Genomic DNA, 26,159 nt, shown 5'->3' with positions numbered 1-26,159 from the left:
CTTAAATCAGGCAACCTGATCAAATCTGACCTAAACCCCCTCCCCCTAAACAAAAGAAGCAACGTAAAGCCCACAAGTTTAATAGTAATAATAATCTTTATTATTCGTGAGGAAATTATTTTCTTACAATTGTACATTATACATAATACTACGTGCTGAATGGTATAAGTCGTGTATTTCAATAATATCAATCATGAATTAAAACAAAATAGAGGGTAAAAAAAATAAAAATGTTTGGCTGTTTTATTTTTGTTCATCTGAAATCTGGCATTAAGTTTTAAACTGCACACTGCTAGACTGCTAATATATCTTAAAATTGTCAGTGTTTATCTCTTTAGTCTAGACTAGATTATAAGTATAATATGTCGATCTAGATCATACTAGATGACTAGTGAGTGTCTGAGATCTAGACCTCTATATCTTCTTATCTTATAGAGAAAAACTAGATCTTTAGAATAATAGGTCTAGTTCGAATCTAAACATAAAACTATGCCTTTATCATTAGACAAAAGAAATGAGACGAGTAATAATAAGAATGCTTTGCCTATGCTGGTTAGTTTTTACTCAGAAATGAGAATAATATAATATTATAATCAAATAATAATCAAATCATCATTATCATGAGAATGTACTTTACTTGAATAATTATAATGAAGTTAAAAATGACTTAAAATAAAACTTATTAGTCCTATTACTATTACTGATATTGACATTGGACTTTTTTTTTCACTTGAACTTGCCTTAAAATTTAAATACAAGTTTTTGTCTACTACTAGGACCTAAGTTAGTAACTAAGTACTAGACTCTAGTACTAGCTTTTGTCAGCTTTTGAGCAACTAAAATTTATTATTAAAAGTCAAATTTAGAAAAAGACAGGAAGTTTCTTAAATTTAAATTTAGGGGCATGGGCTAGATTAATTCCTGTACTTTCACTTTTTGTCCAAAACGTAAACAAAACAATCATAATCATAATAAGTTTGATCTGCTGTCACACAACTAAGAAATTTTTTTTTTCAGTCTGTATATAAATTTTTCTTTAATAAAAATGGAAACCAGAACTAGATCTAGATATCTAGTCAATCTAGATCTATTTCTAGATTTTACATCTAGATCTAGAACTAGTCTTGTTCATCATGGTACCAAACATTTTATCTGTCTTGTTCAGCATGGTACTGATCATTTCATCTGTCTTGCTCATCATGATATTGATTATGTCATGTTCAGCATCATGCTGGTACCTATCTATTGATGTATTTAACCCATTAATCCCCAAAGCTTTATTACTGCATTAAATATATTTATTATATTAAATATATCAATTTCTATCGGTCAAACTAAGACTTTGCAAAAATATTTTTTTGAAAAATTCCATAGTAAAGATTCTGTGAGATGTACACTGGTAGTGTACGCTAGCAGGAAGTAGCCTCTTGAGGAAAACTATAGATATAATGACATTGAAAAACACACAATTAAGCATTTAAATGCTAAATAGTATTTGTTTGGTTTTTTCTTACTACAAAATCATACCAATATAATAAAAGAAAAACATGAAAAGTACAACATTATGTGGTACTACCCTGTACTAACCAGGTATATCTTTTCAACAACAAATAATAATAGGGTAGTGAGGTATTCATACATCAATGACATTATAATTTGCTAATGCAACAAATATTATTCTAAGCAATCAGTTAAAATACTATAGCCTGAGATAACTACATAAAGTAAAACAAAAAAACAAAACAATAATTCTAGATCAAGTATTATATATTTTTGTTTATATTTTTTCAAATAATAACCTTATCATCATCATCATCACTCCTCATGGAACATATGGCCTCGACAAAAACACGCCACTCTCCACGGTCTCTTGCTAGCTTTTTGATGGTGTCCCAGCTCTTCCCGGTCTTCTCTGCTTCTTCAAGTACACTGCGTCGCCATGTTCTTTTTGGTCTTCCTCTGCGTCTTGTTCCCTGGGGGTTCCACTCTAAGGCCTGCCTAGCTCTGTTTCTGGTATCTTTTCTAAGGGTGTGACCAATCCATCTCCACTTCCTCTCTAAGATCTGCATTTCTATATTTTTCTGTCCCTAACCCTATCATCATAATTAGTTCTATAATTTGCAATTATACGGTAATAAATGTATATAGCAATAATAAATGATAATATTGATTAAAACAAACAAATCTATGTTCTAAATCAAGTCTTTATTTCTGTTGATTCATATATCAGTAACTGATTCCTACAGTGGCATATCCTGCTATATACACTGGGATTGTACGTAACAAAAAAATAAAAATTAAAAAGAACAAGCTACAAGTGTTAAATCTATTAGTTAATTATAAATTATAATACTAGGATACTTTGTTTCTAAATCGATTAGTTTTATTAGAAAATAAGTTATATAAATGTGTTATTACTTACATTTTCTGAACTGGTTTTATTTTTTTCAATTTTTGACAATGTTGTCACTTTCAAGCTAAATAAAATAATAAAACGCAACTGTACAAAGTATTGTCAGTGGCAAAATGTAGAAAAACATGTTCTTAAATAAAAACATTTTTTATTAGAAACGTACACTGCCAGTGTGCAAAGTGGGATATGGGTTAATCATGGTAGAAAACTGTTCGTTTACCTCTTCTAGCTTCGTACCCCACAGTACTTGAAACCAGTATATAATCTGTTCTTTCATGGTGCTCATGAGCTCTCAGATATCTGGTTGTACTTTGAACATGTACTTGTCCAGAACTTCATCTTCCTCCACTAGGGCTTGTCAGAGACATTATTACAAAGCATTTCAGTCCATGACATCAAAGCTCTTGTTTCAATTCTTTTAGTAAAGTTCGAGTTCATCCAGCAGATTTACCAAAGCCATAAGAAATCCATTCTCTCTAACATGCCTTCTTTAAACACTGCTCAATGCAACACATCTAACTCAAGAACTTGACAACAAGAGCTCCAAATAATAATGTGTTAGTTTACTAAATTAACTAAATACACCAACAGCCAATACAACACAACTGGCTACACTAACTATGAATGCTTTTTTATACTTAACTCTCTGTCTACTCCTGGACTAGTACAGCTACATTCTTGAGAACTCCCATTGTTATTTGCACTGTCCTTACTGTCCTGGACCAAGCTCCCCTTTCTTACACAGTCTCTGGTCCATGAAGGCTTTTGATCACATGGCCATAACATGGGTCATATTTGTACTTGTAGTACTGTTCCTGTCCATTGACAGCCGTTGACCTGTGTCTTTTGCAGGAGTCACATGTCAAACCCCCCCCCCCCCTTTGCAGGCAAAATGGGGCTTTGTTACTTGCATCCATAAATAATAATAGCATGTCTAGGAGATCTACTATAGCAATGGTCTTCAACGGAGGTGATTTAGTTAAATTGTGGGGCACTGGGAGCCGAAGGGGCAGGTAGTGGGGCGCTGGGCACAATGAGGGGTGTTAAGATGGGCACTGGGCATAAAAAAAAAAATCTTCAAAATTAATGCTGGCAAACTATATAGAGACAAATTATAGTTTGCTTGCTTCTAATTTAAGAACAGTGTTAGAAATTAAATTTGGGAATAGATTGTTTTTAGTTCTTTCACATGTAAAGTTTTTGATTTGATGAACAAACTTAATAATACAATTTTTAGCTTATAGTTTATCTACATATGTTAATTTAAAAAGCTATTAAAGCTAACATTCAAATATAATAATTTAACACATTTAAAAAAAAATAATGAAAACATTGACAAAGTTGGTCGTGAGAAAAACTTACTAGTGCACACAGAGCAGGCAGGGTTTGAACCAAGGACCATCGATAAATCCAAACGACTGTCCAGCGCGCAAACCGCACCACCCGGCAGCCATCCTTAATTAATTATAAAATGAGCAATCTGTTATTGACAGTGTGAAAATTATTAAATGAAATTTTATTCAAATTTGCCTTTTTTGCGCTTCCTTATTAGAATGTTTCTTATAAGGGGGCTTTTAAAGACAAAATACGAAAGGCCAAAAAAAGGTTGAAGACCACTGTACTATAGTTAAATATAGATTTATATATTTTATATTATAATAAAGATTAAAAAGAAAATGTCTATTCTATCTCTAGTCTGCATCTATACTAATCTTTAAACTATATATCTATTAGAAATACATATAATTATCTATAGGTGATCTACTTATTTAGATTATTCTAGAGTCTAGGCCAGGGATGGGCAACCTTTTTATATCGAGGGCCGCATTAAAAAAAGTTTGGGAATGGCGGGCCGCATATATATATATATATAAGCTTGCTGTGTAGAATGTCTTTTAATTCATATATACACTCTATTATATTCACGTTTCTTTCCCTTTTTTTCACACCCCGCGTTGAAATACAACAAGAGTTAGCAATTTTTTAAACCAATTTTACATATTTTTTTTTAAATTGCTGTTGTCTTTTTATATCACAATATCCCCACATATATTCATTTGTACTTAATGTGCAGTATTTTACTTCTTACACTCGTACATAATGTTTCTTAACTGTGAAACTATCTTACTAGTTGTTACATCTGTGCGTGACTGCTGTCAAATTATATTCAGTCAACATTGACAAGTGATTATACTTGTTTAGTTTCCACAAAAAAGATGCTTGCTCACTGAATGAGACAACATAAGTTCCGGAAGTTAAATGTCTGGACGAGCGAAACCTTCCCTTGTGGAGCATAACCAGAGAATGCTGACCATGTTTTTAAATCAAGAGACCCGAACAAGACTGGAAACCACTATGCAGTTCATATCTTATTACTGATCTGAACCCTCCAACATGTAAAATGAGAACGAAGAAGAAGAGCTGATGTATGTGTACCCAAATAGTGTGAACAGCAGCAAGGCTTTTTAAAGTGTGGAAATACAGCTTCTGCACCCATAAGGTCTCCCGTGATAGTACAGACTGGAGCTTCTCTTTGCTTTGAGTTATGTCCTTTGGATCGGCTTCTGTGCTAAATGATGAGCTGATGGTATTGAAAACTGGTTCTTGAAACGTCTTAAAATTTGCTTTTATAAATTGCACAATAAAGGAATCTTTATAAGTGTTGTACTTTTAATCATTTCATTAATAATAGTTTCACCTTTCAGCAAAGGAAAATGACAAAAACTATTTTCTTTTACTTGCTTGTAGAAATGGGAAAGCCTTGTTTGAAAAGATTTAACATGTATTTACATTTCATATGCTAACAATCAATTGCAACTATAGCTAAAATAAAACATGAAATTTGTCTTCCACTCTTCGTTAGAAATATTGGTAACAAAGTCACAGACAATGTCCTTCAAGGAACAAAACACTTTCTTCCTTGAGATTTTATATTTTTCTCATTTGCCTTGACTATGCTAAGATAGCGGATATATTCGATTATTTATTAAAAATCAGACTACCCGTGGTTAAAACTACTAACTCTATTTCATAATTTTGTGCATTAGACTATTCAATGTTGATATTACACGCAGCTTTGTGCAAACTTTCCTGTTTCGAGTTTATGGTTCTCAGTCAAAGATTGCGCTCCATCAGTTGTTACACTTGCCATCTTGTTCCAAGCCTACCCAACACTCAGACATTATGTCTTCAATTGTGTGTATCGATGTATAGCCAATAATCATTAGTCTTCGTTTACTTAAAACTTTTTATAATGAGACAGTTTCAATAATTTATATAAATGTTATTTATAATATTTGCATTTTTCTATCTTTATACTGTGGGCAAACCTGATTTCTGTAGGTGTCGGCGGGCCGCATAAAACACCTCGGCGGGCTGCATGTGGCCCGCGGGCCGTAATTTGCCCACCCCTGGTCTAGGCTATATATGATTAGATAAAAGTGATTAACTGGGACTCCACTTTCAGCAGAAGTGTTTCCAGCTGTTTTAATGGCTCTATAGACTACGTCGCACATAATATTCATAGTGGAGCGACCTTGGTTAGTAGATGATGTGATCACATAGAACTGGGCAATGCTTCTGAGCCTCAACATGGTTAACATGCTCTGTTAACATCGGTCACTAGAGGTGGCAATTTGGCTGATAGGGAAGCAAAGCAGAACCCTTGTTAGTGTGCTTGAGGTTGGGAGTATGAATGAAAGCTCTAACAAACATGTCACAATCCACACACCGTTTCTCAAGGGGCCATTTTAACGACAGAGAAAGAAGATGGGGAAGTTTCCCCTGCATGAGCCTTCTAAATGAAGGATTTTGGTATAGGAGCCATCGGTAATAGGTACAGGTGCTTGAATCTTTCTCATAGTTTGTTCAGACAGGCAAATAATGTAAGCTTCCATGGGCCTAGAGTTCCAAGAGTCTTAGACTCAACTCCTAGGACAATTATGAAGAAGAAGATTACATATGATATCAACATGATTAACATCAATAAGTGTTTCATTTCAAAGAGGAGGCTGCATTTTTTACAATAGTTTGGTTTTTATTTGGACTATTTTGGATCTAAAACATAGATCAGTAAACAAATCTATAATAGGTCAAAAATTTTAGTGAATCACTGCAACATCATCTGAGAAGTCCTTAATAACACGTTTTTTAGCATTTAAAATCACTTCTATGATATTCAAAAGCATGGCTAGGGGTTTAATTAAAAGGTCACCTATGAAACCAAAATACTAAGAGAATAGAAATGCTTCTAATATTGTTAATAAAATTGAAGTTTACTGAACAAAATGTTAAGCTATTCCTTTGATTTTCAACCTTTTCTTTTTTGACTCCCTTCCCATCACTAAAATTTAATCTTTTTTTAAAATAACATTGCTATAGACAGCTACAAAGAAAAGCCTCTAATGTTGTTGTAAAATGTTTTACATGTTTCGAATGTTCCTTTAGAGTTGAAGATTCATCACACACCGGAGAGTATATTAATAATTTGATAATTCACTGAAGAAACATCTGTATTCTCTCAAAACTTCTTTAATAAACTTCTCAGATTACATATACAATTAACTTCACAATTCAGTAACAACTTGACTCAATTCTTAAAAAAAAAAAAAATTAAAGATACAACAACAACTTCAACTAGTATAACTTAAACTACTGTAACTTCAATTAATGAACCCACAAATATTTAAACTCATACTAACACAAGCAGCGGAGGTTTGGATTCAGAGTTTTCCTTCTCCTAGATGGGTAGCCAACCAAGGCTAATGAGCCCCTCCTGCCTGAAGCTTAGTGGTTTTGGCACCAGTTGCTCGCCTTTGCCCCTTCTCCTGTCTGTGGTAACGGTTCCGCCAGGCTCAGTAACTGAGCCACACATGAAGTCCAGGAGTTGGACTGGTTGTCAGAGGCTATTTGAGACGCAATCCATTGGAAGCACTTTATAGGTAATGATGGGCTTAAGACCATTACCACTTCCGGCGTTAACAACCTTGCGGAACAGTTACCAAGCAAAGACTGTTATAATGTGAGGACCTATTACTCTACAAGAACCATTACTATGCGAGGACCCCGACTAACTAACTTTCCCCTAATTTATACTTTTCTCAATCATATTTTCCAGAATCATGGAATCTTCTCCCCTAATTATTTTATTAACTTTGACCTTCTAGAAGCTGACATATGCTTTCCCCTAACCTCTTACTTTGATTGGATAACTAAAATTAACTTGTTTACTCTGGTCAGCACTGTCTTGACCTTAGCTTTTAGAAACTGGTCGAAATAGGTCATAGTCTCGACTTGTGACAAACATCTCATGTCTGCCCCTGTTGGTTTTCTAAGTCTGAAATAACATTGATTGTTAATTTTGTTTCAACATTTTTTGTGATCACCCCCACAACACACACAAAGAATTGCTTTTTTTTTTAAAGAAATATCAACTTCTCTTTGTCCAGCACCCAAGTCGTGTTGAGGAAATGGTGTTTGTTAGGTACACACCTCCGCCATCCAGTGTCGAGGACAGTGCTGACTATGATGCCTGGTTAGAGAGAATCAATTATTTGTGCGATGATCTCCATTGGCTGTTGCAGCTGCCACATGATAAATTTTGGTGTCAGGTCAGTTTAATTCTTGAAATTGTAATTATATATATATATATTGGCATTTAATAATACTACTTGATGAATCATGGACTGATAGTTGTAAAATAAATGTTTGTTTATATGTAGGTTATATTTGATGAAAGTCTACATAAAGCTCTGGATTCTTTTCTTAAATATTGTCCAAGGTAATCAGATCTATCCATCCATTATTTTAAAAACATTTAAATTATGTAATTGTATATTTTTTTCTTGACCAATATTCAACTAATACAATAAATACTGCACACAGTTTTGTTTCTTCAAATTTACATTGTTTTTAAAAGCAACATTGTTGATAAAAAAGAAGTCTAGTACTGATAAAAAAGTATATCCCTAATCGGAAAGAAAAGTCTGAGAAATTTAAGAATGGTAATAATATGACTTGGGGCTCTATGGCTGATTTGTTAAGCGCTTGGCTTCCTAACCTGGGGTCCTGGGTTTAAATCTCAGTGAAAAGTGGGATTTTTAGGACGCCTCTGAGTCCACCCAGCTCTAATGGGTACCTGACTTAAGTTGGGGAAAGTATAGGTCGTTGGTTGTTGTGCTGGCCACATGACACCCTACTCGTTAACCATTGGCCAAAGAAACAGATGACCTTACTATCATCTGCCACATAGATCGCGAGGTCTTAAGGCAGAACTTTTTAATATGACTTAGATATTCTTACTTTCTTAGTGTAATATCAACTACCAAAAGAATAGTGTAAACTTGACAACATACCTTAAACTTTTGTAGTGAAAAGTGAAGTTTGAAGTTCTCATATTTACAAAGGACGTGCATTCATTTAAAGTAAACATTAAATGATTTAAAAGCCGACAGAGAAATCACACAATTTAAATACCTCACATAATAATGGAGATGCCGTGGCTGAGTGGTAAAGCGCTTGGTTTCTGAACCAGGGTTCGAATCCTGGTGAGGACTGGGATTTTTATTTTCGGGATCTTCGGGCGTCCCTGAGTCCACCCAGCTCTAATGGGTACCTGACATAAGTTGGGAAAAGTGAAGTCGATCATTGTGCTATCCACATGACTCCCTCATTAACCGTAGGCCACTGAAACAGATGACCTTTACATCATCTGCCCTGGTTTGTGATGGGAGATATTTTCACCCTCTTTAAGACACCCCCCCTCTCTTATTTTCACATCCACCCACGTACCTACACATAGTATATTTATAACACCATCCATTCATTTTACAAACTATCACGATATGGCCTAAGTTGTGCATATGCACCAAAATATCAAATATCATAGCACAATATCTAACCAAATTTAAAGTGGAATGCTGGATATTAAAGATTATTATTATTATTATTATTATTATATTACAAAATTCATGTGGCATAAAAATAATATTTATAATCATTATGAAGAGGATTTTCATTGTATTTATTTTGGCTTTTGTATATAATCCTACTTTTGTAGAGTCTTGGTTACAAATATTATAGTAATGTTAATTCTACAAATAAACCTTACCTTGTCTCTATGCTCTTAAAACCTTTCTAATTTTACTTTTACAAATTTTATGATTAGGTGATAGATCTAACTCTTCCCTTATTTATATAAAAAAAAATTATATGCCTAAGGGACACATGTTAACACAATCTATGTCTGTTAACTGCTACATATCTATTGAAAACATGTCTATTTTCTTTTAAAATCTGTCAATATTTAATTTTACAGATATTATGACAGTGTTATAGATTTACCAGAAGTGGGACAACACAGCCAGCAGGAACTTTGTCGACTTGTTTACCTGACTTATCTTCGAATGGCAACACACAAAGAATCAAAAGTAATTTTGTTTCCACAATATAAGTGTTTGCTTATGCCGAATGAGGGTAATTTCTAATATATTGCTTAAAAGATAGTCACTAGATGTAACATTTATTTTTGGCCACTGGGTATGACAGACTGATTGTTGGCCACTGGGTATGACAGATCTTTTTGTTGGACGCTAGATAAGATATTTATTGTTAGACACTGGTTATGGCAGACTTATTATTGAATACTGGGTGTAACATGTCTATTGCAGAATGACTTTAAAATCCTTAAAACCAAATTACTGCTCTGGTTTCACAGATTTTTTTATTGAATGAAAACCACAAAAGTTTTGTACATTAATCTTACCTTATTTTGTTCTTGATATATTTTTTTTGTCACTTTTGTTCCAGGAACATTTCATAACCCCAGAAGTATTTGGTGACATAATCTACGAAAACTTCCTCTTTGATATACCAAAAATTCTAGACATCTGCTCTCTGTTTGGAAAGGGTAATGGCCCTTTGTTGACAAAAATGATCTCCAATATATTTACCCAGCAGCCAAAGTATACAGATGATCTGAGAGAAACTGTTCCAACAATGCTTCATGTAATTTATCTTTCTATTTTAATGTAATTTTCATGGAATGGTCTCTCTAATTAAATATAACATTTAACCCTGCCAGTCCTTAGTCCCCTTAGTCCAGCGGTTCTCAACCTTTTAGGCTCGGCGACCCCTTTTTACAATCCGCCACTCTGCCGCGACCCCCCCCCCCCCCCCGCGCACATATACAGCAATAGAAGATTGGACAAAAACAATCCATTTTTTCGATGGTCTTAGGCGACCCCTGGCAAATCGTCAATCGACCCCCAAAGGGGTCGCGATCCACAGGCTGAGAACCCCTGTCTTAGTCCCTACACCTATCTCTTCCCCTTGCCAGAGATTCTGAGGGTTACCCCCCCCCCCCCTCCCTCTTACAATCTTTCAAGCTCTAAATTTAATTAAAATCACAACTTTTCTTATTAATCAAGCTCTCTTTGTCTTTTTTAGTTGATTTAAAAAACCTTCTTAATAAAATTCTGACTCCCAGGAGTCTAAAACAGTCTTTTTCAAACTTTTATTGATGTCCGCCCTCCCCTGATTTTGTTCTAACCCCCCCTCCCATAGCAGCTGGGGGCCTGCAGGAGTGCTTTCAGCTCCCACATTTGGATCTTGGGAGAATTTTCATGAAAAAGAAAAGAAACTTAACTCTTTCTCTCCTAACTGACAATACCAGCGTTAATTCCACCAGAATGTGGTAAATAATTACGGAGAGAAAGAGTATAAGACGTTAAAGTCATATAATTATAACACAAGTTTCTGGGTTTTTTTTTACATTTATATTAACGCCATGTTAGCGCTCCAAATTTACGTAATTAATGTTCACTATAACTAGATTGTGAAATGTTTTGTATACTAGAAAAAGTTCTTCCTGGAGATAGAATTAGAAATGCATCAGGTTTCCCTTCCATGCAGCGGGGGTCTGAGGGGCTGCTTCAAACATTTTCCAGTGTTCTGAACTTCAAAAAGAATTTTAAAAAATCAAATAGAGAATTTTTTATTTTTATCAGAGCGCACTATTCATCTTCGTCAAATAAAAGTCTCAGGTCAATTTAAGTCTAATAAACAAGAGCACTGGCCAATAATATTATGCAAAGGACATTTGTCAAAAATGGACATGATTATCATAAGATCATCTTTTTTTGGCACATAAAAGATGTCAACATAATGAGGTACAACAGTCGGAATAATCTCAACCGTTCTAACACACACAAAAATTGGAAGTCACACTAGCAGAGACATTTTGAAATGTTTTCTTCAAAATGTTTTTGAGTTGTTACAACTTTTAAAACATTGGTAATTAAGTCATTTTACAAATATTCAAACATGATGTGATAACTAAAGGGAAAATACAACTCTTTTCTTTCACTCCCCCACCCCGTTCCAAATTTTTGTCAGTATTTGTCACGCTGGCCTTGTGAAGCACTGGTATTAATCAACCAAAATATGGATTAACTTTAGGTTAATTACAAGCTTTAATGTTCCACTTATGTTTATTGCTAATTTAAAAAAAAAATTCACGTAACTCCACGCTAATTCAATATAAACATATGGGACAGACATTTGAATTGTCTAAACATGGATAGATACAGTGGCATATTATAGCTATGGTCAGAATGATGACCCCCCCCCCACACACACACACACACAGCAGTTCCCCCACATCTCCACACAGCAGATCCATCCAAAAGAACGGCGAGTGATGATACTGGTTTGGGATCAGCCGCATCACAGGCTCTGCCAGGTTGTAGCAATCTGAGCTGAGGGTTGTCTAAGATCCTAACTTTTTGTCAGTATGAATCCCGAAAAGCCATGCTCAGGTATAACTGCAAATTATTATTATTATTATATTATTATAGCTTTTATATAGCGCTACTTTCATGCTTATAGCATGCTCAGAGCGCTTTTGGTCCAATCTCATTTGTGGACCGGTGGGGGTGGGGGGGGGGGGGAGGGGTATCTAGGAGTTTGTTTTCCGTGCTGCCTTTAGGCGCTCAGTAAACACAACTCTGCCCGAGTCGGGTGTCGAACCTCGAGCCGCCTTCTAGGTAGCCAAGTTCAAGCGCACTTGGCCTCTCGACCACGCTTTCCACATTGACAGACTTAAGGTTTTCCTTCTCTTAGGTGGGTAGCCAGCCAAAGTTGACGAGCCCCTCCTGTCTGAGGCTTTCTCACCTTTGCCCCTTCTCCTGTCATGAACTGGTTCCAAAAAAAAGCGAACTAGTGTTCTCCAAAATGAACTAAATTATTTTATAATGTATAGACAAACTGGAGGGTAAAGTTTCTATGATGCAAAATTATTTGTATTGAAACTTTTTGTATTTTTGTTTAAGTAAAATTATATTTACAGGTGTCTTCATTTTATGTATTGTTTAGGTGTTGACCACTATCGCCACTCAGTGTGGTGTCCAGCTAGAAATAAGTGGCCAGAGCCCACAGAAACTGGACAAGGCAGCAGCAGGATCCAATATGTCTTCAATGCCTACACCAGTCTTGCAAGATATACTCTTGTATCTTAATGACATAGCCTTGACCCTGCACAGGTTCCTTGAGCTTTACCCTCCAGCGTGTAATGTGCTTCATGAGTTCAACTTTTGTTCAGTGTGAGTGAAACAGTTTATAGATGTGTTATATTAGAGTCACTAGTATTCTAAGATATTTCAATGATATTATATTGTAGAATGCCGTATGTCATTAGTTGAAGCAATCAAATACATCAGCATTTTAACTGTTAAGACCTCTGCGCGGTGTTGCTTCTTGACAATCTGTCTAGTGTAGATCTGACTGTAGGTAACGCTGAACTCAACACTTCAGTAACACCGGCGAAAGGCCGAAACAATCAAATAGGTAGTCGACGCTGATATGTTGTTCTACAAATATGTTTAATACTCAAAAGGGAATCGTTCGATGTCAATAATGTCGTACTCAAGTCTACTACTCTACAACAAGCGTCCTCCTTCTAGCGTCGTTTAGAGCGTTCTTATTTTTTAAAAGATCTGTCACGTCACTTGTCGCTAATTAAAACTTTACCCTATTCCCGAAACAAATAACTAATTCCTAACTACTTCCTAATCATGTCAAAACAACTAGCTTTATTTCCTTTTACAACCAAACCTTTTTTGAATAGCGTAACGTGTGGAGAAAGAGAAAAAGGAGTTTTAAAATTTCAGTTGACTTGTATTTAGACACATCTAGACACATATAGCGTTTCTTTAATGAGTATTTCTTTAATTTCAGTATAGCTCATTTCTATGAGCAGGTAATTCCAGAACTGACTTTAACTATAAAACAAAAAGATTTCCAATCACAGAGGTAGGTTTACAAATTATTATTTTATCTCGATGTTGTTGTTGTTTTTTTTTGTGAGCTAAAAGGTGGTCGACATAACAGAGGTGCCCCACGGAAACACTTTAAAGACCAGCTTAGGTGCCAACTTGCCTTAGCTGACAAAGAAGAGAGCACCTGGTTGCATGCGGCCTCAGAACGAGACATCTGGAGGTCACTCACAAAAGCCACGGTATACACATTTGAGACATAAAGGAAATCCGCTGCCGAGTACAGACGCAGATGGCGAAAAGAAAATCTTAATTGACCACCAGCAGACAATGGTTATGCTTGCCATGGATGTGGCAAATTATGTAGGTTACAGCTGGGGCTGCATAGCCATTGAAAATACTGCATTCCTCATTAATCTTTGGACTCGAAGACAAGCCTTATTATTATTATTTTATCTAACTTTGGCAAGATTGCTGAACATTATATACATTTTTTCATGTAAAAAAAATTACTGTATGTAAAAAAAATATGATATTTAGGCCTTGTTATATTAGAAATAATGCAAAACTATCAGTAAAATCTTTAGCCTTTCTCTCAATAGTTGGCTTGTCCAATTAGATTACCGAGTTAAGCCTTAGTGTAGTAGCTATGGTTAAAGTTTGTTTATTGTATTGTTAATGCAATCTAAATCTCCAATCTGATTGATTTAGTCTTCAAAAGCAGCTTCAAAAGAAACTCCACAGAGCAAAGAAATGTTTAGTGCACATCTTCAGGTCTCTCATTCAGTACAACTGCCTACAGCCATTGTTAGACAATGGAAGGTAATATAAATCTTTTTTTTTTTACCATTGACAAAAAAAATAATTTTTTTTAGTACATTAATTGTTTTAAAAAATTACAATGAAAAACAGCTTAATTTTTTTTTTTTTACATTGGAATAGAAATTCTTCAGTACTGGTATTATCTAAAAAAAAAGATATGAAGTCATATTGTTTTGTTTCCCCATTTTACAAAGATCAAGTTTTTCTTTTTGCATCTTTCTATAATTTACTGAATTTCCTTTTTCTTATTATGGTGTTGTTATTACATTTAGTTTAATGATTGGTGGGGGAATACTTACTAGTAGGTGTGTTTAAAGTTTAGGACTATGCCATCAATAAATTGTTGATGAATGATATAACGATATCAGTATTTGCTATTATATCATGGCAGAGGATTTATCACTACCCTCTCATCAAAGAATTATAGCAGTTATTATACCAATGTAGACACCACTAACTTTTTTCTTTGTCTTCTTCAAAAATCAGCGATGAACAGATTGTGGCCACTTGTATGGAAGGATTAATTCATACGATGACTTCAGTCCTGAATGAAAGAAAGTTCTTGGCATCCTATGAGAGTATGTTCAGCTTTCAAGATGATGTAGACATGTTGATGCAGACCTCAACTTCTATGTATCCTTGTAACTGTCATGCCAAACAAAAAAAAAGTGAACTCTATATACAGTGAAGGGCTATTTACCATTTGAAGCACTAGCCGTCTACAATCTTCTTCTATTTTTTTTTTGTTCTCGTTAAGACCTTCTCTTGTCTCTTTTGGACTATGGGGGCATCACACATGATCTGTTGACTCTCTCTATTCCTGTCTGTCTTTTGCCTGGATTAGAATCTCTTTCATTTATCTATTCTTTGATATTGTCTTCACATCGCTTTTTTGTCATTACGACACAAATCAATGTTTAGGCTCAAAATGTTTTTATTTCTAGTTTAGCTTATCTTTATTTTGTAATTTTATTTAATTTTTTATTCGAGAACTTTATTATGGCGTCAATAAATCACTAGAAGTAAACATTTATTCCTTTATGGCTACACAAGCACAATATGTCTAGTTTATCTGTCCTTGACCTTGCCCTCTAGAGATCCTCATCAGCTAGAGTACATTCAGTCAGCAATAAATGCAGCCTTCGCAACATTTGGCCACAGAAAGTCACCCAGGGGAGACACCAACACCGGGGGCAGGACCAGCCCCGATGGAGCTGCAGACTCTCTGACTGTCTTGTCTGTTCAAGACAAGAACAAACAAAATGAAGATGACAGCCTGCCTGATGAGTTCCAGACGGAGGATTATGTAAGATAGGACCTTTTATTTAGTTCTATGGTGTTTGGTATTATTTGGTATTGTTATAAACCTGGTGGTGGCACAAACAGGAGTAGTGGTGTGTGTGTGTAGTCAGCCGACGCAAATCGCCCCAGGCCAGCGCTAGACGAGTGGTCAACCGTGACGAGTTACCATGGTCAGCCGAGTTGAGTGTCAACAGGACGGTTCAGGAAGGGTCGCCGTCGTGAACAGAGCTCACGAGAGTTGTAGTCATCTGACCACCTAGAAACGTCGAGCGGCGTTCTGTCCTGTTCGAGAAGGCCAGTAGGGACCCTATATAAGAGCGGAGGTGTCGCAGTCAAGACGGTTCAGAAAAGGGGTTCAGGACAGAAGGTTCACTACAGCACAGTTCAACGGTGTGGTTCTGTACGGAGCATTACGACGGTTCAGTGCGGAGTACTGTCAAGTACAGTTGAGGCGACTGGTGTCTTGATCATGGTCTGTGATCGAGTCCGACACAACGAGCCTAGTGTGTGAAGTCAGTCCTGAACTGTTGAACCCAGTGCAAAGCCGGGACGAGACAGAGAGGCCAGTGCAAGAGTTGATACGGCGGTACGGTGTTATCGGAGAGATATTTGTACAGTCTTGTGTTACGTGCTGCCAATTGTACAGTATTGGCTGTTATTTATTCAACTATTAAAGTGTTACGTTACTTTGAAGCCCTGAGTTGTCAAGTTCTTTAAGTTGGTGGTGTATGGTGCAGTTTGCAGAGAGTCTGGATAGTGAGATTCGTAACAGTATTTACTGTAGGCATAATGCCATTTCAGGCTAAAAACGTTCTTTGATACATGTCAGTTTTATTTATTACTTGATTAAAATATTATGATCTAGACATTGAAATATAAAGGCTCGCCAGAAAGACAATTTTTATTGACTCTTTTTAATGCAGTGTCTTAATTGATAGCAATGGCTGTTAAAGAGTTCTGTAAATGCGCTCTTTACCCAATTGACAACTTGTAATCTTCTGTTTAAAGAGTTTAAAAACAACACAGTTCCCATATTTCAAATCTGCTCATCAAAATGAGGAACTATAAATTCTTTGCGTTTATTCTATTATTGTTTATTAATCTTGGGGAAAAATGTCTCGCATCTCAGCATCACCTCTGATTGTTAGATGTAAATCCTGGTTGAAAATTCTTAGAGGAATGATCATAGTCATGTCATGTGTCACAAATAAAAAATCAAGTGATAACTTTTATTATATTATTTTTTTTTTAAAATAAAGACTAGAAATATAGATCTGGTCAAAACATTTTTTAATTATAGGCTATATGTGAAAAAAAGTATAAATGTTTCCTTTGAATGGAAACAAATATTGAATATAAGGTATTATATATAGTATATATAGGAGTTCAGACATTTATCAGATGAAAAAAATCTCAATAAATATAATAGTAAACAACAACAACAAAAAATCTGCAAATTACAAAGGAAGAATTTGTATCAATGTCTTCAGGAAAAACAATATTTATTAGCCATTGTTGTAATGTTTAAAGTTTTATACACATGTTAGTTTATTATGTAAAGGTTCCAGCTCCATTAAAAAAAATTATGGCACCAACTGAATCCCACTTGAAAATTATTTTTTTTAAACTTGCAGTTATAATACTTTATAAACCACTACTTCTACCAACTAACCATAAAACATGTTTAACTTGTTAGTCTGAAGGTGCTGTCTCATGTCCTACTCCTGGTCAGGCTGAAATAGAATCTCTGATAGCCAGTGTGAAAGATCTGTTCCCACACATAGGCGAAGGATTTATAGAGGTCAGTGATTTATTCTTGTTTGAGCAATAATATTCTTTTAATGAATCTTTGTGGTGGCTGCCACCAATTAGAAAAAGAATAAGTTACACATTAACTCGTAGGTGGCCCTGCAGGTCATTTGTCCTCACACATCACATTTCTCAAATATACAACTGCCAGAAGGTTCCTGATTAGCATCCAGTACCTTTTTTAAACATTTGTATACTTGTATGTGTATAATTGACATACTTAGTTTTTACAATGAAAAAAAAAAATTTGATGAAATCAGAAAGTCTATAGCATGGTTCAAATCCTGAAAGACGGACAGCACTTATATTTGAATAGTGGCTTTCCTCTGAAATTATAAAGCTATAAAGATCAACTCAGGCACCATTTTGCCATCACATAAGGAAAGTAGCTGGCAGCAGATGACATCTGAAATAAATAAATGCTGGTTTAATAATAGATTAGTAAACAGAAGGAAAATCTATATAGAAAATTTAAAGAAACTAAGGCAGAAAGAGTTTATAAAAATTATATTAAAATTAAACACCTGACCCAAAAAGTAAGCAGACAGCTGCAGAATGAACATAAACAATGTAATATCTAAGGATAACAACAAAAACCTATGTTCATACATTGAGTCTAAGAATATGGAAACAACAGGCATAACGCCATTAAAAGGAAAAGATAACTAAACACATAATGATAATGAAAGTAAAGCTAACATCCTAAACAAATACGGTGCATCAGCATTCTCAGCCCCAGGATTTTACATGTGATGCTGGTTAGTGATACTGTTCTGTAGTTTCCTGGGTCAGATTTTTCTCCCTTTTTAAATAGGGGGGTGACATTAGCTTCTTTTCAGTCCCTTGGTACTCTGCCCTGGTTAAGTGATGCCTGAAAGAGTATTTTGAACACTGGTGCTAGCTCATCGCTTAGTTCTTTGAGTAATCTAGCTGGAATACCATCAGGTCCAGATGCTTTATTCAGTTTAATGTTCGCTAGTAGTTTTTGGATTTTCTTTTCTTGTACATCTATATCTCCTATGATGTCTACTTGGTTCAAATTAAGTAATATGTCTTTGTCTCTTGGGGCTGAGAATGCTGATGCAAAGTATTTATTTAGGAGAGGTTAGCTTTAGTTTCATTATGATCCCTAATCTTCAGAAATGAAGAAATTGACATAATTATTAGACTTCAGAAAACTGTGGTTCTAAAAAAAATCTATAAAAAAAAATTGTTTTTGAGTTTGCAAATTAATGTAAAAACATGTTTCATTTTTTTTTGTTACTTATCCCACAGTTGGCATTGGAAGAATTAGACTGGAATCATGAAAAGGTTGTGTCTGCAATATTGGAAGACAAACTTCCAGCATCACTTCAGGGCATCAGTTTTGATGTTGCAAGGTTAGTAAAAATTATAAATAATTCTTATTTACCAAATCCAAGTCATGGTTTAAATGAGATCTAAAAAGAAATATTTGTTCCATTACAATGTGCTCTTAGAGCTTTAAATAGTTGTATCATTTTATTGCCTTGAAACAAAATGAACTAAATTACATTTTTTAAATTGTATCTTATAGAGCTTAACATCATCTGTCCTCTAGATCACTTTCTGAAATGGGAACTTTACTTTACTTTATAGAATATGAAATATCTATTTGGTCGTAATCAAAGTAAATGTATTTCTAATTTAATGTACAATCTGTTTCATTTCAAGGCAAGAAAGAGCGGTCAACCAAGGTGATGGTCATGCAGAGCTTCCTGATGTGTTGGCCACTCGTAGAAATATTTTTGATAATGATGAATTTGATCTTTTTCATAACAAAAAAGTGGATATGAAAAAAATTCATTTGGGCAAAAAGTAAGTGTTTGGTGTGTAGTTTTTTTCTTAAATTAAGGAAATTTTTCAAATTAATATTTTTAAACAAAACAAACTTTCATTTAACTTTGCTAGAAATTTTAAAATATTGTTTGATATTTATATGTCAAGAGTTAGTGATGGAGAGATCATTATGTTCTTTTATTTCATACATTGCATTTAAAAAATATGATTTTATATTTGTGTACCAGTAACAAAAACTATTTCTTTGACTTGTCAAAAGCTCATAACTTGAAATTCACATGCACAAATGCAGCATCATTTTGTCTATAACTATTTTTATTATTACATTATTTCTTTTATTAAATTTAGCCATTGAGCCTACATACTTTTACAGGGAGTATACTTGTATAGCATAAATATTTAATTTCAATTAATTTTGCTTTGGTTATACATTGACTAGCATACATTCATTGAAGTCATATTGGAAGTGTGGATAAAAAAAAAGAGAAACATTATACCTTTTGTGTTAGCCACCAAATTATGAGAACCTGCCATAACATACTCTCCATAAAAAATTTTGTGTCAAGTTTTTTTGGCCAGTTTACTTTATAAACTACTGACATTTCTTCACATCTTCACATTCAGTTCAGCATCATCTAGGATGGTGCTTTCTAGATAGTTAAAGCTGTGAACAATGGCTAGACAAGATTTCTGTCTCAACGCTTGTGTCTTGATAGGCTGTATACAACTACTGTCTTTTTAGTGAGACCTAAATTTTCTGCATGCTTTTGCCAAAAAACATTAATACTATTTTCTAAGTCTTATGGGGAGCTAGTCATTAGCAAATAATACATTTCTGATGCATTTGGAGTAGCCATAGCTTTATCTTAAGTCTCCAATTACAGAAAAAATGACCTGGATCTACTATCATTCAGATGACTGCCTGGTATGGTGGTATCTACTATCATTCAGATGACTGCCTGGTATGGTGGTATCTACTATCATTCAGATGACTGCCTGGTATTGTGGTATCTACTATCATTCAGACGACTGCCTGGTATGGTGGTATCTACTACCATTCAGATGACTGCCTGGTATGGTGGTATCTACTATCATTCAGATGACTTCCTCGTATGGTGTCTACTGTCATTCAGATGACTGCCTGGTATGGTGTTGTCTACTATCATTCAGATGACTGTCTGGTATGGTGGTATCAGCTTTGGGCTGTCATTATGTAGTCCTCATTTCAAACTCCTGCCTGCTCATATCCCCTGCCATCCTGCAAGGGATTTGATCTGAAAAGGGAAGGGGGGCTGTAAGGTTCTTCACTTCATATTCACAATTTATAAAACAAAACTGAATTTTTTATTTGCTCTTTGATGTTGCCATGCTTTTTACTATTATTAATATCACCGCAACTCATTGATCAGGGAACATGAAATGCACCAAGATACCTGTGTGTAGTCGCTGAATGAACTCTTTATGTTGTCTGTTGTATTTATGTGTATTTTTCTGTTGTGTTGTCTTTATATGAGAAAAGAGTCCTTGTAATCACAACAAATTTCCGTAAGGATCAATAAAGCAGTCTTAGTCTTAGTCTTAGCTAAAACATTTTAGTAGTCAACATTGTCTTGAACACTGTCATACAGCTGTCACTAAATTGCTATCAACTTTAATGCTTCTGTCAAATCTATGAAAATGTAGGGTAGAGATCTACTTTATGTTATCTGCCTTTATTTTGTGCATTTGATAAACTGCTAATATCACCCTATCATTTCTTTACCATAATCTGAGCTGACCTTCCTGAAGTTGACCATGTTTTTAGTGTTTAGTAACAGTAGAGTATAGTATATCCTTCTTGGTCATCGAAGATCAGTACATTTTTCATATTCTATGAACTCAAAGATGACTGCAAAGTCTAAACTTTGCTTAAAAAGCTGGCCGTGAACGAGGCATGGGTAGGTTTGGTCAGTTGCGGATAGGCCTGCTTTTTCTCTCAGCTTTTTGATGGTTCAGCGTTCTTTCATGCTGGCCACTCTTCTTGCTTCATGCCTCATGATGGACCTTGTTGTTTGAAATAAAGTTTTAAAAATATTTATTTTCTTAGTATGAGACATTTTAGGACATGTATGGTGGTGGATCTCCAGGGTGTAGTTGAGTTTTAGTTATCCAAACTTTCAGGTTATCAAGTGTAGAGTTTACTGGTTGTTTCCCCTCCTCTCCTAGAAATATATAATGGAAGGTTCCGAGGTTGTTATTTCTTAGGTCTCTATATATATTTGACAGATTTCACTGAGCTTCACCTAGACCTTAGTCTGTTGGACCATTGGGGCACCACACAAGAATTGTCTTTTGCCTTGGATTGAACCTCTTTTAATAGAAGGCCCTTTCATTCTTTTATGTTGTCTTCACATCGCCATCTCTGTCTGCCTCATCTTTTTTCTGGTACAGTTCCATGAAGAAAGCAAGCCCCAAAAACTTTTTAATATGGCCATAAAGAGTATTAGTTTCCTTTTTTTTTTCAATAGTTAGCAGGTCATCGTTGAGTCCAATCGCTGCAGTAACCCTGTCTCGGATCTCTTCGTTTGTGATGCAGTCTTTAAATATCAGTGTGCTTAGCAGTTTATAAACTGTTACTTAACTCAATTTGTAAGAAATTTTGTTTGGTTTTAACTTTTTATCAGAAAAGAGAAGATTGACTTGGAAGACAAGAGTGTCATCAGAGCAGTGCAGGCCACATACGATGCTTATGGAAGCATTGATCAAGACAGTATGTATGAGGCTGCACAGATGTATGAGGATGAATATGATGACACATACGACTCTAATATTGCTGCTGATGATGCTGACTCAGCGGATGAATTGACCAATAAAAAGTGAGTGATTACTAGACCTCTCTTGGTAACTGAATGCATCATTTGAAATCTTTATAGAAGCATATTCTAAAAATATTCTTCTTACCAACAAATTCTTGTTTAAATCTAGCCATATTTCTAGAGTAGATTTAAAAATAAAATGTGTCATTGATTATTTTTTTAGCTAATTCAGACAAATTATTTTTAGTTTTTAAATGTTGGTTAGTATTAATCTTGTAAGTTATGATTTCTAATGGAATTGAGTTTAAATATCATTTCAGTTTTATATTTTAATTTTTTTCTTTTTCAGCAGCAAGGGTTAATCTTGCAGTTAGTCATTTATTCTACCCTATAATGTAGAATTTCTTTCCATTAACTTGCTAAAATTTTGTGTGTGTTTATTTAGCTATTAATGTTGCTGAATAAAACACTATTTATGTTTCTTTTTATTTGGTCCAGTAAAGCTCACCATTCCTCTATTTTTAGTTGCTCATTAATAAGTATTTCAAATTCGTTTCAATTTCAAACTTCTGCATCTTTGTATGTTAATAAATTCTTGGTATTTTCCCAGAGTGCTTCCTAGAGTTTTGTTGGAACTGGAAAGAAAGAAAGAGAAAGAAGAAGCGAGTGACAGCAGAAGTGAAGAGAGTGAAGAAGAGGAAGAAAATGAGGTTCAGTAAACAATTTTTTTTTTCTTTTCGCAAATTGTGATATTGAGATAAAAAGAAAAATGGGTTTTTTTTTGTGTTCTTTTTAATTTTGGGAGTTACATATCTGTAGCCACTGTTACTGCTACATCTTTTGATTGTTGCTCTCTATAAAATATTCAATAAATGTTGTCGCCAGGTGAGCAGAGATCTATTTCTAACTGACCCGGCCAAACTTCGTGAGATGGCAGAACAGAAAAGACTCTCCCAGGCCAGCAGGGGGAGAAAAGGAAGAGGCGGAGCAGGACCTCCTCGAGTCAGAGACGTTGTGGGCAGTGCTAAAGGTAAATATTGTTTTTGTAGGTGTTTTTTTTTTTGTTTACAGCTGAACTGAACAAATGCAGGTTCACATTCTCTCTTTCTAGTTGCATTCTACTTTTCTAAATTTTAAAGCTTTTTATTTTTCATCTTCACGTTGGCACATGATTACCCCACAGAATGGGCAAGCAACAATGGGCTGATTATTTTGAAGTCTCAGGATACGACTTACATTCTTTCCTATTGTTCTTGCGTAGCTCGTTGATTGTCATCTTTAATGATTTAGCATGCTTAGTGCATTCTGGTCTAATCTCTTTTATGGACACGGGGTGGGGGGGGGGGGGGAATGGGTATCAGGGAGAAGAGTTCCGTGCTGCATTTAAACTCGATAGAAGAGTTTACAAACTGGTGCACCGACAACTTTCTAGAACTGAATGTCACAAAAAAACTAAAGAACTTATAATAGATTTTAGAAAGAAAAAAAACAAACTATACGTGAACTGCAAATAAACACTACATCTATAGAAAGGCATATAAATATCTAGGCATTATCATCAACAACAAGCTTTCATGGGAAGACCACCTCGGAACTCTGACAAAGAAAACAGTCCAGCGACTCCCTTTTCTATACAAACTCAATAGCTTTAAACTAAACAAGAAGATCCTTGAGACCTTTTAGGGCGCGACTATACAAAATCTGCTAACATACGGAATAACTTGAGGCAATGCCTCATCTAAACTGTTGCGACGTCTAGAAAACATCATAAAAAAAGCATCAAAAATTACACTCACAACATGACCACATTTAAAGGAGCCTTTTGAACAAAAGTGTCTAAGAAAAGTCGAAAAAATCTTTGGAAGATAACGGCCACCCGCTCCATCAGAACTACGTCAGGTCGTCGCAAAGTGGGCAACTGCTGTCAATCAAAACAAGAATGGAGCGGTACAAAAACTCGTTCGTACCTCACTCGGTCCGACTCTATCACTGCCACTCATTGATCAGGAAACATGAAATGCACCAAGATACCTGTGTGTAGTCGCTGAATGAACTCTTTATGTTGTTTGTATTATTTATGTGTATTTTTCTGTTGTGTTGTCTTTATATGAGAAAAGAGTCCTTGTAATCACAACAAATTTACGTAATGATCAATAAAGCAGTCTTAGTCTTAGTCTTAAGACTAATGATTTTTTTCCCATGGGGAATTTAAGACACAATTCTGCTTCAGTTGAAATTCAAATTTAAACCTCTTGGTGGCTAGCCGACTGGTTTGTAAGAAATGACAGTTTTATGTTTTGAAATCGAAGGTGTGTTTCAGATCCAGTAATATTCGTTTTCCAGTAATATTCGTTTTAATAACAAAAAAAAACATTTGTGCTATTTGAAGCATAACTGTATAGTTCATTCATTAGCTTATTGAACTGTTGTATCCTATTTTTGTTTAGGTCAAGGTCAGAGTGATGAGGTCAAACGCAACAGAAGAATGAAAGAAAAGTTCAAAGGTCAAAGGAACAAGGCGAACTCAGAGAAAAAAATGAGTAAAGGAATGTTTTAAATTGAATGGCGAATGTTGACGTTGATCTGTGATAAGTTGAAATAAAAATGTAATGTTTAAAATAGATGACTTACAAATGATTCATTTACTAGATGACCTCCACATCAATTAACTCAGGGTTTCTCAAAGGCATGACATCCTGACAATTTACTTTTCAAGGGACAAAGATTGCTGTATTTTCATTTGTATTTTTCAGGTTGAATATCAGCCTGGTAAAATGACAACGTTTCAAAACAAAAATATTTTCTAAGTAGGACATTTAAAAAGTTTATTGTTTTTGCACTAGGCATCTGAAACAATTCTTTTTAAATAAGACTTTTCTGAAACAGTTGAATTTTTCCAAACTCTTGTATATTGTTTTGTTGGCCATTCGCTAAAGAAAACAAAAAGTCCTTAATACGATTACTTAACCCTTTACACGCGTGTGGTACTTTAGCCTCTAAACACAAGCATTGTAAATCCATGTTTTTTATACTCATTGTAAAAAAGTTCAGCACTTTAAGGGTTAAATATGAAGATGATAATCATGCCCAATAACTGACTTAATTGTGCTATATTTAACTGAAATGTCTCTTGAATAATAGTAGCCAGTGCTGAGTGTCTTCATTATAAGATGAACCTGACACACATCAACCTTGTCTTCTTTTCAATACAACCTTCTTTCACATGAGAAAAGTGTTTTGTAGATGCCAATCACCCTAAGGTCAATGTTAGTCAACAATCACAAAGAGGAGTGGCTCAACCAATGGGCATCAGGAAACACAGGCAGAGCCATGTACAGAGAAATGACTACGCCTAACAAACTGGACAGTATTAACTTCCTCCCCCGCAAAGAACAATCTACAATCTTCCAACTAAGAACAGGACACACACCACTATTAAATTACCACCTGAACAAAATAAACTCCACACAACTACCCCTTTGCAGACACTGCGCCCACCCCTTTGAAACCGTAAACCATATCCTCTTTGAATGCCCCTCCCTAATCCACCTTAGGCAGACCCTACTTCCACTACAGCCCAACATAACCAACACCCTGCACGGCAGTGCTGAACAGCTGAAGAAAACAGCACACTTTTTTTCCTTGGCACAGTCTGCAAAAGAGCTCACAGCTCAGCAGCAATACAGCTGGCTAGAAGAAGAAGAAGTAGATGCCAATTAGGAGGATACATTTCTGATGTTCAGCACACCCTGGAAGCGTCCCTATACCTCAGCAGGATAAAAGGGGCCGCAAATGATTTTTTTTCCCTTAGTGTGGGGGAGGGAGAATCACATTTGAAAGTTTTAGAGACACTGAATAAATTAGATTTAGATGTCACGATTTTAGTAAGTGACCTACGCAGCTTGTACTAGTTTTAACCTTACTTTTGAT

General features: G+C 35.1%; 1 protein-coding gene across 1 annotated transcript; it reads left to right on the top strand.

The window, feature by feature from the left end:
• The first annotated feature begins 341 nt into the window (after positions 1–341).
• LOC106050264 (activating signal cointegrator 1 complex subunit 2-like) lies at positions 342–24,848 on the top strand. Its single transcript, XM_056044374.1, has 17 exons — positions 342–552; positions 7,861–8,022; positions 8,134–8,192; positions 9,729–9,840; positions 10,220–10,417; positions 12,785–13,011; positions 13,646–13,720; positions 14,395–14,505; positions 14,992–15,138; positions 15,601–15,811; positions 17,504–17,608; positions 18,892–18,995; positions 19,309–19,452; positions 22,098–22,289; positions 22,840–22,939; positions 23,115–23,259; positions 24,677–24,848. Exons 1-17 carry the CDS (start codon positions 490–492, stop codon positions 24,784–24,786), a joined length of 2,265 nt encoding a protein of 754 aa, XP_055900349.1. The 5' UTR covers positions 342–489; the 3' UTR covers positions 24,787–24,848.
• Positions 24,849–26,159: the final 1,311 nt, after the last annotated feature.

This window comes from Biomphalaria glabrata, chromosome 10, assembly GCF_947242115.1.
Source record: "Biomphalaria glabrata chromosome 10, xgBioGlab47.1, whole genome shotgun sequence".
Taxonomy (NCBI): Eukaryota; Metazoa; Mollusca; class Gastropoda; family Planorbidae; genus Biomphalaria; species Biomphalaria glabrata.
This window is presented reverse-complemented; position numbering and strand designations above follow the sequence as displayed.